The following is a 16247-nucleotide window of genomic DNA, read 5'->3' on the forward strand; positions in this document are numbered from 1 at the left end:
GGTAGCTAGCTAACGTGACTAGCTGTGTTCTATTTAGAGTCCAATACCATCATCTGCAGAGGCATCAACATCAAGCTCAGCACCAGAAACTTGTGTAAGTCACCTTCTAAAATCTACTAAACTTTCCATGACTCCATGATGAGCAAATACATCTACTGGAGCTAGGCTTTAACATGGTCTGTGTCTTGTCATAGTTGGTGGGTTTACAAGTAGGCTACAACTTGGTTGGTTGTTCATGCAAGGGTTGAAGTCTACATGGTAGAAAGGGAGGTATTAGTAAAGAGGGGTTGGTGTGGGTGACTGACTGTTGGGGGGTGGGTATTGTGTAAAGTTTAGTATGCATGACCTGTTGACATGATAAATATCACCAATACACAAGTGTTCCTCAAACTATTCCCACCATTGCAGTAAGGTCTTTGACATGGGGGAGATGGGCTGTTAGTATACTCTTCTAGCTTATTCCCACCATTGCAGTCAGGTCTTTGACATGGGGGAGAGGGGCTGTTAGTATACTCTTCTAGCTTATTCCCACCATTGCAGTCAGTTCTTTGACATGGGGGAGATGGGCTGTTAGTATACTCTTCTAGCCTATTCCCACCATTGCAGTCAGTTCTTTGACATGGGGGAGATGGGCTGTTAGTATACTCTTCTAGCCTATTCCCACCATTGCAGTCAGTTCTTTGACATGGGGGAGATGGGCTGTTAGCATACTCTTCTAGCCTATTCCCACCATTGCAGTCAGTTCTTTGACATGGGGGAGATGGGCTGTTAGTATACTCTTCTAGCCTATTCCCACCATTGCAGTCAGTTCTTTGACATGGGGGAGATGGGCTGTTAGTATACTCTTCTAGCCTATTCCCACCATTGCAGTCAGGTCTTTGACATGGGGGAGATGGGCTGTTAGTATACTCTTCTAGCTTATTCCCACCATTGCAGTCAGGTCTTTGACATGGGGGAGATGGGCTGTTAGTATACTCTTCTAGCCTATTCCCACCATTGCAGTCAGGTCTTTGACATGGGGGAGATGGGCTGTTAGTATACTCTTCTAGCCTATTCCCACCATTGCAGTAAGGTCTTTGACATGGGGGAGATGGGCTGTTAGTATACTCTTCTAGCCTATTCCCACCATTGCAGTCAGGTCTTTGACATGGGGGAGAGGGGCTGTTAGTATACTCTTCTAGCCTATTCCCACCATTGCAGTCAGGTCTTTGACATGGGGGAGAGGGGCTGTTAGTATACTCTTCTAGCCTATTCCCACCATTGCAGTCAGGTCTTTGACATGGGGGAGATGGGCTGTTAGTATACTCTTCTAGCCTATTCCCACCATTGCAGTCAGGTCTTTGACATGGGGGAGAGGGGCTTTTAGTATACTCTTCTAGCCTATTCCCTCTATTGTTGGCAGTGCTCTCCTCAACAGCACAATTATAGGTGCTCATACACAATAAGACAACTAGACCATCTACAAGCACCCTTCAAACTTTTCACATCTTTGCTAACAGCCCAGCAAAGCCCCATTTATTGATAGAGTATAATAAAATGCACACCAGTCTACTGTTCCTTTTTTTTTTTACAGATGAACCTGGTTTATTTTATGGTTACACATCCTCATGACCTGCCTCCATGTCTTTCCAGGAGACCTGCAGTACAAACAAATCTTCTGCAATAGGTCGAAGCAGTGAGTGGTAAAGAAAGTATATAAGGCTTGTTCACCTGGCTGTGGATTGCAGGAAAGACCAGAGTTTTCTACAAGGAGCCAGAGTTGCGGCCCCCCCAAACTCAACATCGCCACAGCGCCAAAGCCTGCTAAACCAGCTGCCATTACCCAACACAAGAAGTTGTTCACCAACTGAAAAACATTCAGGAACATGCTTGGAACGTTCAATCAACACAACATCCGTATTCAGTTAGACTGATGTTGTAGTATGGTCACAACTGCATTGTGGTGTATATATTGCTAGCTGTATAGAAGTGTTTTGTATAATATATTTTACAAGCGGCTAAGTGATTCCAGCAGCATCAGAAACCAATAAACTGTTGACCTCAACTTCTTGATCACTTCATTATGTTTATGAAATGTATACTGAACAATAATATAAATACAACAATTTCAAAGATTTTACTGAGCTACAGCTCAAAGGAAATCAGTCAATTAAAATAAATTCATTAGGCCCTAATTGATGGATTTCACATGACTGGGAAGAGGTGCAGCTATGGGTGGTCCTGGGAGGGCATAGGCCCACCCACTGGGGAGCAAGGCCCAGCCAATCAGAATATGATTTTCCTCACAAAGGCTTAATTACAGACAGAAATACTCCTCAGTCTCATTGAGCTGTTTGGGTCGGTGGTCTTAGACGATCCCGCAGGTAAAGAAGCCAGATGTGAAGGTCCTGGGCTGGCATGGTTACATGTGGTCTGCGGTTGGACGTACTGCCAAATTCTCTAAAACAATGTTGGAGGCTGCTTATGGTAGAGAGATTAACATTAAATTATTTGGAAACAGCTGTGGTGGACATTCCTGCAGTCGGCATGCCGATTTGCATGCTCCCTCAACTTGTGACATCTGCAGCATTGTGTTGAGAAAACTGCACATTTTAGTGGCCTTTTATTGTCCCCAGCACAAAGTGCACCTGTGTAATGTTCATGCTCTCTAATCAACCTCTTGATATGCCACACCTGTCAGGTGGATGGATTATCTTGGCAAAGGAGAAATGCTCACTGACAGGGATGTAAACACATTTCTGCACAACATATAATATTTTTGTGTATATGGAACATTTCTGGGATTTTTTATTTCAGCTCATGAAACATGGGACCAACACTTTAGAAGTTGGGTTCATATTTTTGTTCACTATATATATTAGGATAAAGTAGCTTCAGTCTTACTGCTGAAACAAATTATTCAGGTAGTTTATCACTTAAACTTTAATTTGTTGGCAAGTAAACATGTAACAAAACAGTATATTGGTCTCAATATAGCAAAAAAGTAGACATTGCTTGTATTCAAGACAAAGTTTATTTGCTCTGGATACCAAGGTGAGTTTGCCATAACTGTTCCTGCTGTGTAATGTGTGACATATATACAGTACAAGAAAAATATACTACTAACGCCTAACAGTTCTACAAAGGGAACACGAGCATATGATGTGTTTTTGGTGGTGCAGTGAGGTGTTCGGAGACAATTTGATACAAAGGGAGTTTGTTGTTATGGGACCTTTCACATCTCTTGAGTCATCAACTTCTTTGTATCCAAGTGGTGTTGTCTGTGAGAGAAAGATGAACGCTATTACTCATTCATGGGCAATTGTGTGCCGTCTGTATTCATACTGTAGCAGCATGGTGTAGAGTCATATCTCACAGACATACGTTAGCCAGCTAGCTACAACATACAGGTATAATTACTACAAGATTGATTCGTCAAGCCAAAGTAATTCCTTTACTCTCCGCTAGCTAGCTATAACGTTAGACTACAGTACATTTTAGGTATAGCAAATACAGCTAGCTAGAATCGATCACAATTGTACTGTACTAAACAACACTGCCTCGTAAAAAGAGAGCTTATATTGCTAGCTAGCTACCAACAGCAAAACAACTTAGTGCATTCGGAAGGTATTCAGGCCCCTTTTTCCACATTTTGTTACATTACAGCCTTGTTCTAAAACAGATTAAATTCAAATTTCCTCATCAATCTACACACATTACCCCCTAATGAAGCAAAAACAGTTTTTTTAGAAATGTTTGCACAGGTGCAACCTGTTTACATTGATCATCCTTGATGTTTATACAACTTCATGGGAGTCCATCTGTGGTAAATTCAATTGATTGAACATGATTTGGAAATGCACACACACCTGTCTATATATGGTCCCACAGTTGACAGTACATGTCAGAGCAAAAACCACACCAAGGTCGAAGGAATTGTCCGTAGAGCTCAGACAGGCTTGTGTCAAGGCATATCTGGGGAAGGGTACCAAAAATTGTCTGCAGCATTGAAGGTCCCCAAGAACACAGTGGCCTCCATCATTCTTAAATGGAAGTTTGGTACCACCAAGACTCTTCCCAAAGCTGGCCGCCCAGCCAAACTGAGCAATTGGGGGAGAAGTGTCTTAGACAGGGAGAGGTGACCAAGAACCCAATGGTCACTCTGACAGAGCTCCTCTGTGGCGATGGGAGAACCTTCCAAAAGGACAACCATCTCTGCTGCACTCCACCAATCAGGCTTTTATGGTAGAGTGGCCAGGCAAAGCCACTCCTCAGTAAAAGGCACATGAAAGCCCACTTCGAGTTTGTCAAAAGGCACCTAAAGGACTCTCAGATCATTAGAAACAAGATTCTCTGGCCTGATGAAACCAAGATTGAACTCTTTGGCATGATTGCCAAGCGTCACGTCAGGAGAACCTTGCACCATCCATACTGTGAAGCGTGGTGGTGACAGCATCATGCTGTTGGGATGTTTTTCAGCATCAGCGACTTGGAGACTAGTCAGTATTGAGGGAAAGATGAATGGAGCTTTGAGAGGATCTGCAGAGAAGAGTGGGAGAAACTCTCCAAAATACAGGTGTTCCAAGCTTGTAGCGTCATACCCAAGAAGCATCGAGGCTGTAATCGTTGCCAAAGGTGCTTCAATAAAGAACTGAGTAAAGGGTTTGCGTACTTATGTAAATGTGATATGAATATTTTTACATGTACTTTTCTATACATTTGCAAAATATCTAAAAACCTGTTTTTGCTTTGTCATAATGGGGCATTGTGTGTAGATTGATTGGGGGGGGGACTATTTCATACATTTTAGAATAAGGCCGTAATGTAACAAAATGTTGAAAAGGACAAGGGGTCTGAATTATTTCCAAATGCACTACTTGTCCTGGTCCAGCTTGTCTAGGCTGCATGTTTTTTTATCCCCAGCTGTCAACTCCTTTTTGTGTCTTCTGGCTCAAATAAATAGGACTGTATGTTCTTATGTGAAAGTATGTATAAAGAAAATGTAGTCAGCCAGCTCTTCTTGGAAAGAGTAATTCTCAGAAGCAGCCAAATTATTTAGCAATCTCAGTGCACTGTAACATAGCTCTTCTAAACTAGTAACACTCTTGTTTATAAAGCCTGCCTTCGAGTGTGGGATCAAGGAAGTGTGACTCCCGGCAGGCAGTAGTCTTTACAAAACCAGGGAAATTGAATCAACCTTGATGTGCTGCAATGTCCTGATAAATGGGAATGTCGTTGAGAAAAGTCCATAGCTCTATTTAACAAGGACACCGATATCTACTCGCTGCCAGCGTGATCACACAATTGGCGAAACACAAAGTCCACAATAATTTCTAGAAAACATGACTTGATTCATGTTTCGATCAGAAAGCAGGCTCAATCAACCAGTGACGTCATTGGATGAACTCTCCCGTCATGAAAATAAAAAATTAATGTAGCTATAGGGCATAATTATGTCTGAAACACCCTCTCATCGCTCATAATTATGCAGGTAAATTGGAAAAACACCCCAAGTAGTGTCTAGCGGTGAGGTGTCCCTTTTTTAGCCGTGACTGGAGAGCCCATTAGCTTTTTTTTTTCTTTTTTGAGCAATATTCTATGAACTCCAACATGATTCAAGGAGATCACTCTTCTGGCATGATTCAATAACGCTGTTACAATAATAGCACTTTTCACAATTGATTTAAATCTGTAGGTTGTAAAATGGCGCGCAATAAGGCCTGTATAGAGTTCAAGCTAATGCATTTTCCCTCCGCCTTCAGCGTTGAATTCTCCCTTACGACGAGTAACCAAATCCATTTACACTCTCAATCTGGATTAGAAGTGTCTGTATTTTTATTTGTGGAAGCATGCACATAACTCCTGATACAACAATTTAGCATTTCAACAGATTCACCAACAACAACACTGCGGCACAATGGGAGGGCTTGTGAGTGTAGAAAAAGGACAAGTCAGGTGTTAGCTTTGTGTGTCCTCCACGTCAGTCAATGTGGAGCCCAAGGCGACAGCCCACTGGAGGCTGAATGTGTTACTTCCTGGCTGTTCGCTCTTTCCCGTTCTGCCTCAGTCTCCACTCACCTCTGTGGAAACAGCCCTTTTCTCTCCTCCTCTCACTACCTTTATTGTATTCTCCCCTGCCTGCCAATCCAAATGAAGACCTTGATGAACAAAGACAGCATTTCATCTATTTCCTAAGTAAACACTTTCTTTCCTTCTTGACGATATAGTCGAGGTGAAGTAAATACAGACAGTATTTCTAATGTGTACATTCAGAAAGAATACACACTCGGAACAAAAACGTTCTCAGCCTTTCCTTTCCGTTGAATGCCAAGGATTTGTCCTCGAGCTCTACTGTCACTGTCTGTACAAGTATTGCTCTGGTCAAGTAAAGAGCTCCAAAGTTGGAGCTCAGAGTTGTGCTCAGTATGCATGAAATGGGAGAAAATGATGTATTTTCCTATTCCCCCCTCCCACCTCGAAACCCATATGCTTTACCTATCCAATGTGGATGACCTCATATCCAGTATGCATATGTTCCCAAAAAACATGATTATGGAAAACATGTGTTTTTCCTGGACTTTTTCCTGCACTAGTGGTGCAGACCGGTGAAGTAGTCCTCCTCACCTTGTTGGAGGCGCGCGTGCGTGTGTGTGTGAACATGTGGATCCTGACAGAGGTAGTTTGTATGCTCATCCAGGCATGCTGTACCCCAGCTGCTGCTACCTACTAAACAAGACCAGCTGACCCACAGGCCTCTCAAGGGACACACACACATATCACAAGGACTCATGTTAAGGAGAAGAGTATTTTGGTGTAAGGAGCTGTGAACACTACATGCCCAAAAGTATGTGGACACCTAGTTGAACATCTCATTCCAAAATCATGGGCATTAATATAGAGTTGGTCCCCTCTTTGCTGCTATAACAACCTCCACTCCTCTGGGAAGGCTTTCCACTCGATCAGGGATATTCAAGTACTATTTGAGAAAGTCAGGTCACACATTTCCTAGGTGGCAATGGTCCGGATGGATAATGTAATTTATCGACGTACTAACAAACCCTGTTCTGGGTCAGGATCCGGTCTGCTGGCCGCCAGTTGAGTATGTAGGCATTAGATGTTGAAACATTGCTGCAGTGACTTGCTTCCATTCAGCCACGAGCATTAGTGAGGTCAGGCACTGATGTTGGGCGATAAGGCCAGGTTTGCAGTCGGGTTGAAGTCCGGGCTCTGTGCAGGCCAGTCAAGTTCTTCCACACCAATCTTGACAAACAATTTCTGTATGGACCCCGCTTTGTGTATAGGAGCATTGTCATGCTGAAACAGGAAAGGGCCTTCCCAAACTGTTGCCAGAAAGTTAGAAGCACTGAATTGTCTAGAATATCATTGTATGTTGTAGCATTAAGTTCCAGTGAAGGGAAATCTAAGGGGCCTAGCCCCAGACCATTGTTCCTCCTCCACCAAACTTTACAGTTGGCATTATGCGTTGGGGCAGGTAGCGTTCTCCTGGAACAGGAGAAAAACCCAGATTCGTCAGAGTACCAGATGGGGAAGCGTGATTCATCACTCCAGATCACTGAGCTCTTCAGTAAGGCCATTCTACTCCCAATGTTTGTCTATGGAAATTGCATGGCTGTGTGGATAATTTGAAGGGGTGTCCACATAGTTTTGTGTGTATAGATATACAGTACCAGTTAAAAGTTTGGACACCATCTCATTCAAGGGTTTTTCTTTTTACTATTTTCTACATTGTAGAATAATAGTGAAGACATAAACTATGAAATAACACACATGTAATCATGTAGTGACCACAATGTTTTTCAACAAATCAAAATACATGTTATATTCGAGGTTCTTCAAAGGTTATTTTGCCTTGATGACCGCTTTGCACACTCTTGGCATTCTCTCAACCAGCTTCATGAGGTCGTCACCTGGAATGGATTTCAATTAACTGGTGTGCCTTGTTAAATGTACATTTGTGGAATTTCTTTCCTCTATGCGTTTCAGCCAATCAGTTGTGTTGTGACAAGGTAGGGGTGTGATACAGAAGATTGCCCTATTTGGTAAAAGAACCGCTCAAATAAGCAAAGAGAAATGGCTGTCCATCATTACTTTCAGACATAGTCAATCTGGAAAATTTCTAGAACTTTGAGTACAGTCGCAAAAACCATCATGCGCTCTGATGAAACTGGCTCTCATGAGGACCACCACAGGAAAGGAAGACCCAGAGTTTGCTCTGCTGCACCTCAGATTGCAGTCCAAATAAATGCTTAAAAAGACACATCAAAAAAAGAGTACGTGAATCAGGCCTTCATGGTCGAATTGCTGCGAAGAAACCACTAAAGGACACCAATAAGAAGAGACTTGCTTGGGCTAAAAAACACGCGCAATGGACATTTAGACCGGTGGGGATCTGTCCTTTTGGTCTGAGTCCAAATTTGAGATTTTTGATACACAGTGTAGGTGAACGGATGATCTCCGCATATGTGGTTCCTACCGCGAATCATGGAGGAGGAGGTGTGATAGTGTGGGGGTGCTTTGCTGGTGATACTGATTCATTTAGAATTCAAGGCACACTTAACCAGCATGGCTACCACAGCATTCTTTAGCGATACGCTGTCCCATCTGGTTTGCGCTTCATGGGACTATCACTTTGTTTCTGAACAGGATCATGACTCGACACACCTCCAGGCTGTGATCTTAGCACATTTGCACACACTGTATATAGGTTTTTCTATTGTGTTATTGACTATATGTTTGTTTTATCCAATGTGTAAGTCTGTTGTTTGTGTCACACTGCTTTGCTTTATCTTTGCCAGATCGAAGTTTTAAATGAGAACTAGTTCTCAACTGGCCTACCTTGTTAAATAAAGTTGAAAGAAAAAAAAGTCAGGGCTATTTAACCAAGAAGGAGAGTGATGGTGCTGCATCAGATGACCTGTCCTCCACAATCACCCGACTTCACCCCAATTTAGATGGTTTGGGATGAGTTGGACCGCAGAGTGAAGGAAAAGCAGTCAACAAGTGCTCAGCATATGTGGGAAGTCATTCAAGACTGTTGGAAAAGCATTTCTCATGAAGCTGGTTGAGAGAATGCCAAGAGTGTGCAATGCTGTCATCCTGGAAAAACGTGTCTAATTTGAAGAATACCAGATATGTATAAAATGTATTTTGATTTATTTAACACTTTTTTGGTGACGACAATGTTCTGCTTCTTATTTTGTAGTTTTGATTTCTTCACTATTATTCTACAATGTAGAAAATAGTCAAGCTAAAGGAAAACCCTAAAGGAAAGCATCTCGGATTCGTCTTTTCACTGTTAACTTTGAAACTGGTGTTTTGCGGGTACTATTTAATGAATCTGCCAGTCTGTTTCTCAAACTAGACTCACTAAATGTACTTGTCCTCTTACTCAATTGTGCACCGTGGCTTCCCACTCTAATTTATTTTCTGGTTAGGGCCAGTTTGCGCTGTTCTGTGAAGGGAGTAGTACACAGCGTTGTACGGAATCTTCAGTGTCTTGGCAATTTCTCACATGGAATAGCCTCCATTTCTCAGAACAAGAATAGACTGATGAGTTTCAGAAGAAAGTACTATATTTCTGGCCATTTTGAGCCTGTAATCGAACCCACAAATGCTGAAGTAGGCCAACTAGTCCAAAGAAGGACAGTTTTATTTCTTATTTAATTAGAACAACAGTTTTCAGCTGTGCTAACATGATTGCAAAAGGGTTTTCTAACGATCAATTAGCCTTTTTAAAATGATAAACTTGGATTAGCTAACACAACATGCCATTGGAACATAGGAGTGATGATTGCTGATAATGGGCCTCTGTATGCCTATGTAGATATTCCATTAAAAAACAGCAGTTTCCAGCTACAATAGTCATTTTCAACATTAACAATGTCTAGACTGTATTTCTGATCAATTTGATGTTACTTTAATGGGCAATTTTTTTGGATTTCTTTGACAAACAAGGACATTTCTATGTGACCCCAAACTTTTGAATGGAAGTGTGTGTGTGTGTTCGTGTGTGTGTTCGTGTGTGTTCGTGTGTGTTCGTGTGTGTGTTCGTGCGTGCGTGCGTGCGTGTATATACACATACATATATATTTATGTGTGTGTGTATTTTATACAGTTGAAGTTTACATACACTTAGGTTGGAGTCATTAAAACTCAGTTTTCATTTTTCAAATTATATCCACAATTTTCCTTATTCATGAAGCTATCTATTTTGTGAAGTGCACCAGTCCCTTCTGCAACATCTCAAGACATCAGTCAGGAAGTTAAAGCTTGATCGCAAATGGTTCTTCCAAATGGACAATGACCCCAAGCATACTTCCAAAGTTGTGGCAAAATGGCTTAAGGACAACAAAGTCAAGGTATTGGAGTGGCCATCATAAAACCCTGACCTCAATCCTATAGAAAATGTGTGGGCAGAACTGAAAAAGTGTGAAGGGAGGCCTACAAACCTGACTCAGTTACACCAGCTCTGTCAGGAGGAATCGGCCAAAATTCACCCAACTTATTGTGTGGGAAGCTTGTGGAAGGCTACCCGAAACGTTTGACCCAAGTTAAACAATTTAATGGCAATGCTACCAATAATAATTGTGTGTGTAATCTTCTGACCCACTGGGGATGTGATGAAAGAAATAAAAACTGAAATAAATCATTCTCTGCTATTATTCTGACATTTCACATTCTTAAAATAAAGTGGTGATCCTAACTGACCTTAGACTGGGAATATTTACTAGGATTAAATGTCAGGAATTGTGAAAAACGGAGTTTAAATGTATTTGGCTAAAGTCTATGTAAACCTCTGACTCCAACTGTATATATATTAGTGTATTTCCATTTTACAATTATTAGGATCCATTTAAAGTTCTAATTTACAAAGGAACAGTCCAGGGCTGGGAGATGATGAGCGCCAGTCCTTTCACATTTACACTTCCCCCTTGGTCAGTGGATATTGCCAAATAAAATGTTTCAGAGTGCACAGAGGAGATTTCCAGCTTTACGAAACTACCGGGTAGCATAATAGACACTATTAGCATAGTAGAGATTGTAAGCAGGGGGAATCACAAGTTTTTAAATGATTACGTTTTTAAAGTGCTTGTTGGTACAGCAGTATGGATGGATGTTCCTTATGGTAGCAGACAGTAGCTGTGAAATTCGTTTAAAGAAAGAAATACTAAACTGGATCCACTGTCTGTGCTTTTTTACATAACTGTTATACAAGTCTGTCTAATAGTTTGGTTTTAAAGACATGAGGAAGAGCCTTTAGCTCAAACCCCAGGTGGATAAATTACAACAGATAGTTTCATCTGAATCTTCCCATAATATCCCTCTTATTTTATAAATGGAAGTTGCTGGTACTGTCCAAGTACGAAAATCCCCTTCAGAACCGCTGTGATTCTTAATGTGTTTAGTTATTAGAACTGGACCTGAAGTTATCACAACTGTGTCCCCCATCGGCCAGAACCCCCCCCCGTGGTGCTGGCTAATGAAATCCCCAAAGCCATCCAGCTATGAGCTCTCAGCCAAAGCTGCCATTTTGTGGGCACAGATGGAACATTGTTGCACCAAGCGTGAAATTAATGTAAAATCAACCATGATGCCTATTCTCTTACATTTATTGTTTTAGGGTGCAGATGAGCTGACAACAGTGTGAATAGCTCTCAGGACTAGTCTTCTCAATCTCTCTCTTCATCTCTCTATCCTCATCCCTCCCTCTATCCTCATCTGTCTCTCTTCATCTCGCTCTCTCCATTTTGCTGCTCTCTCTCCATTTCGGCTCTCTCTCTTCATCTCACACTTCATTTTGCCTCTCTCTCTCCATTTCGCCTCTCTCTCCATTTCGCCTCTCTCTCTCCATTTCGCCTCTCTCTCTCCATTTCGCCTCTCTCCATTTCGCCTCGCCCTTCAACTTGCTATCTTCACCTCTCTATCCTCATTTCTGCTCTCTCTCTCTCTCTCTCTCTCGCTCTCCTCATTCCCCCTCGCGCTCTCCTCATTCCCCCTCGCGCTCTCCTCATTCCCCCTCGCGCTCTCCTCATTCCCCCTCGCGCTCTCCTCATTCCCCCTCACGCTCTCCTCATTCCCCCTCACGCTCTCCTCATTCCCCCTCGCGCTCTCCTCATTCCCCCTCGCGCTCTCCTCATTCCCCCTCGCGCTCTCCTCATTCCCCCGCTCTCCTCATCTATCATTTTTTATCTTTCTCACTCTCTTCATTCCCCCTCGCTCTCTCCTCATTCCCCCTCGCTCTCTCCTCATTCCCCCTCGCTCTCTCCTCATTCCCCCTCGCTCTCTCCTCATTCCCCCTCGCTCTCTCCTCATTCCCCCTCGCTCTCTCCTCGCTCTCATCTCTTTAATTTAGCTCATGTTACACAGCCCTACTTGTTTGTCTTCTGGACATGTGTTGAATATTGCCTGTGTTATTGACATGCCATGAAGATGGTTATCATAGTACATTTCTGAAACAGGCCTGGAGCAGCTGTGTTTGGATGATTGAACAGCTATGGCTGATGCCTGTCCAATGAGTCAGACTGTACTGGGTGGTTGTTGCCAGAGGAAGAGACCCTGAGGGGGTGAGGGATTAGGGGGTTTGAATATAGCAACAAAGTGTACTTCTGATGGTTGGATCCATTTACATAACGTTTGACTCATTTTACAGATGCTCTTATCCAGAGTGATTTAGAGTTGTGTGTTTGATTTCCACATGGTTTTTGATATACTAAATGTAGTACCACCGAATCACTCTGGATGATGTGCTATAGTACCAACCAAGGTGAGACATATTATTGTTGTTATAGTAAGTGTTAAGCATACTGTTTTGTCCAAACCTAAGACTGTTCTATTTCAGTTATCCTAATCAATCAATGCAGACTACGACCAATCCAGACAGCTAGGCAGTATACATGTTTCTCTCCATATCCTTGCCTCTTGACAGACTGAATTCATGCAATTTCAAGTGTTTTAGTAGTGTACTGTTCTCCTTATGGTGTATGTATCAGCCATTTGACAGCCAGCCAAACTCCATTTAAAAACCATGTCAGTGATAGGCTTTAGAAAAGCCCTCCAGTGTTTCAATTGATGAAAAATATACAAAATATTTAAATGACTGTCTTGACAGATATAGCCACGTGTATATTTCTCAGAGTAGACCAGAGCCAGCTGTTACTGGGTAGTTTCCCATTGGGGGGGAAAAGGATCAAAGTTTCTGATCTGTATAAGTGGTCGTTCCCCCTCTTGCGTGACTATCTTTGAGAATGTTTTCAAAGATGGTATTTTTTTGTCATGTGGGAAAGGTAACATCCACAGATGGGAAACTTGACACTTTTTTTTCTCAATGTAAAAATAAATGTATGATACATAATTTTCCACCATCTTTACTGCAACCGTTCAGCAATGAAGCTCATCTGAATAACTTCCGGGTTCCTTTTCACCACCAAAAAACAAAGTACCATGAAATAAGCTTAAGCTAGAAGCTGTTAAATACATCGGCCACCGGGTGGTGCTAAATCTTAAGTGCATATAATACCATATCTAAAAATGTTGATTCCACTGCATTTTTCTTTCTTCAGGTAGCCTATCAGATCAATCAAAGCGGCTGTATGGTCAGGCGGGTTGAATGGCATATTGTTTGGAAAGTGTTTGTGGGTTTAGGGAAATCTCAACCACCCCAAATGACTTTCCAGGGCTGTCATGGTCGGCAGCAGACTGGCGGTGGGTTTTCAGTAACGATGTCTCCATTACTGTTCTGATTAAGGCAGATTTACAGAAGGGTAGGCTCCGATAAACAGACAGTAGAGCAGGCTTAAAGAGCAGCCTTACCTCTGAGCGTAAGCGTAAATAAACAACCACCATGCACACATGAGCGACCACACAGATCTGGGCATATACTTGAATTGTTTTCCTATAATGCAGCCAGCTAAGTCTGGCACCAGGGGCACTTTCACTTCTGTTGAACTGTAATAGATGTTCTTATGGACCTAGCCAGTTACCCAATTCCTGCATTCATCAGAAGATAGGCCACCAGTACTAAGAAGATATGGAGAATTACCTGTGCTGGTGTTGATCTCATCTTTACTGATTGATCAAGATGGTTGCTCAGAAAATATGTGCCGGGCCAGGTGAGATTTATGGACACAATCCTGTCGGACTTCTGTAGATGCAGAAGTCTCCCTTGGTTCGTCTTTGCCCAATCTGCAGAAGAGCAGATAGATGGCTTCCAGATGATCCCAATTGGCATAATGTCACCCTGTCATCATCTGATTTCATGCCTTTGATCCATAAAAGCAGGCTTATGGAAGCTGCTCAACACAGCCTCTGAAAGTGGCAGCTTGAATCCCATTATTATATCTCCATCATCTGATCAGTCCTGCCTGATGGCTACAAGTCTTCTGCCTATGAAATCTGCTAAAAGCCCCTAAACCACCACAAACATGCTGCATTGTTATTGTCACAACGGAGTTACCATTTAGCAATAATATGAGAATGAGGCTGGTTGTTATTGATGATGTGTCTGTCTGAAGTATTTGTCCTCCATCTCTCTCTTTTCCCCAGTCTGAATAATTAACTAGCTAATGTCTCCTCGTTCCACTGAGCATATTAACTTCCCTAACCACACACACGCACACACAAACCGTGGCTCCATCGCATTAGGCGACATTAGTCACATTAAGCCAGTGAAAGAACAGACGCTTTTTAATTATATTAAATTGCTGCTGGAGCCGCACTCGACAAGGCTACATGCCGTATCTCCATTAGTGAGGAGAAAGATGCATTTACTCCGACGCAGAACACATTTCCCACCAAACAAGCCATTACACCAGTCTCTGTCTAGGACAGACCAGACGTCATGTAATTAACTGGTGTGGGTGTGTGCACTGCATCTGTTACACAAAATCCACTTCAGTCAACGTGAAGGACGCTGTGTTTCTATCTGTAAGACAGGACCCAGTCCATAGTGTTCCATGTAAATGTACCCCATCGCCCCCAAATAAATGACAGTTTATGCTACCAATGGGCTCAGTGCAACCTGGAATCTTTGGGTAGTCCTTATCTTAACCCTAATCTTAACCCTTATCTAGCGTCCCACCTCGACAACTTTCTGTGAAATTGCAGAATGTTCATGAAAATACAACTGTCATATATCAGTTCAAAGCTTAACTTGTTAATCCAGCCGCTGTGTCAGATTTCAAAAAGGCTTTAAGGCAAAAGCACACCATGCAATTTTCTGAGGGCAGCGCCCAGCGGACAAAAGCATTAACATTTTCCAACCAGGCAAATGCGCCACGAAAGTCAAAAATAGCGATAAAATAAATCACTTACCTTTGAAAATATTCTTCTGTTGGCACACCAAAAGGTCCCAGCTAAATCACAAATGGTTGTTTTGTTCGATAAAGTCAGTCTTTATATCCACAAAAACTCAGTTTAGCTGGCGCACTTCATTCAATAATCTACCGGTTTCCCTCCCTCAAAATGCATACAAAATGAATCCCAAACGTTACCAATAAACTAAACATAATAAAAACAAACATGTTTTTTATCAAACCTCAGGTACTTTAATACATACGTAAGTAAACAATAAAATGTAAGACAGAATCGTTATTGTCATTACCGGAGATAAACAACAAAGTACGTGCATTCACTAGAATGCGTAACAAACACTACAGCCAAAATGGGAGCTAAAAATTCTAGCTAATTCTTCCAAAAACAAGCCTGAAACTCTTTCTAAAGACTGTTGACATCTAGTGGAAGCCCCAGGAACTACAACCTGGGAGGGTTTCCCTTCATATTAAAAATGACAGCCATAGGAATCAATGGTGGGCTGAATTTTTTTTTCTGGGTGGTTTGTCCTTGGGTTATTGCCTGCCATATCAGTTCTGTTATACTCAGACATTATTTTAACCGTTGTAGAAACTTTAGAGTGGTTTTCTATCCAAATCTACCAATTATATGCATATCCTATCTTCTGGGCCTGAGTAACAGGCTGTTTACTTTGGGCACGCTTGTCATCCAGACAACAAAATACTGCCCCCTAGCCTAAAGAGGTTAGCCCTTGCCTTAGCCCTTGCCTTAGCCCTTGCCTTAGCCCTTGCCTTAGCCCTTGCCTTAGCCCTTTCAACTTCAATTGGGTAGGGACGTCCCAAGGATTCTAGATAGCAAATACCCTACCAATAATGACAATGACTCTCTTCCAATATCCACATTAGCTTACCACTTATTGTGATGCAGTGAAAACCCCAACAGGTTTGACTTGGTGGTTA

The 16247-nt window shown here is 42.2% G+C and overlaps 1 protein-coding gene across 5 annotated transcripts in view; it reads left to right on the forward strand.

Moving 5' to 3' along the window:
* atad2b (ATPase family AAA domain containing 2B) overlaps positions 1–16247 on the forward strand; it is a 153975-nt gene that overhangs the window by 86266 nt on the left and 51462 nt on the right. Inside the window, exons 26-27 of one of the 5 annotated variants that reach the window (XM_046298767.1) lie at positions 38–94; positions 1644–2044. The exons of 2 other annotated variants lie outside the window; for them this stretch is intronic. In XM_046298767.1, the coding sequence (XP_046154723.1) occupies positions 38–94; positions 1644–1666 (80 nt within the window). In that variant the 3' untranslated portion in view covers positions 1667–2044. Of the gene's footprint in view, positions 1–37; positions 95–1632; positions 2045–16247 lie in introns of those variants that run through there. 2 more of the 5 variants (XM_046298768.1, XM_046298769.1) reach the window with 2 other exon arrangements.

The sequence above is a fragment of the Oncorhynchus gorbuscha genome, linkage group LG14 (assembly GCF_021184085.1).
Source record: "Oncorhynchus gorbuscha isolate QuinsamMale2020 ecotype Even-year linkage group LG14, OgorEven_v1.0, whole genome shotgun sequence".
Classification (NCBI taxonomy): domain Eukaryota; kingdom Metazoa; phylum Chordata; class Actinopteri; order Salmoniformes; family Salmonidae; genus Oncorhynchus; species Oncorhynchus gorbuscha.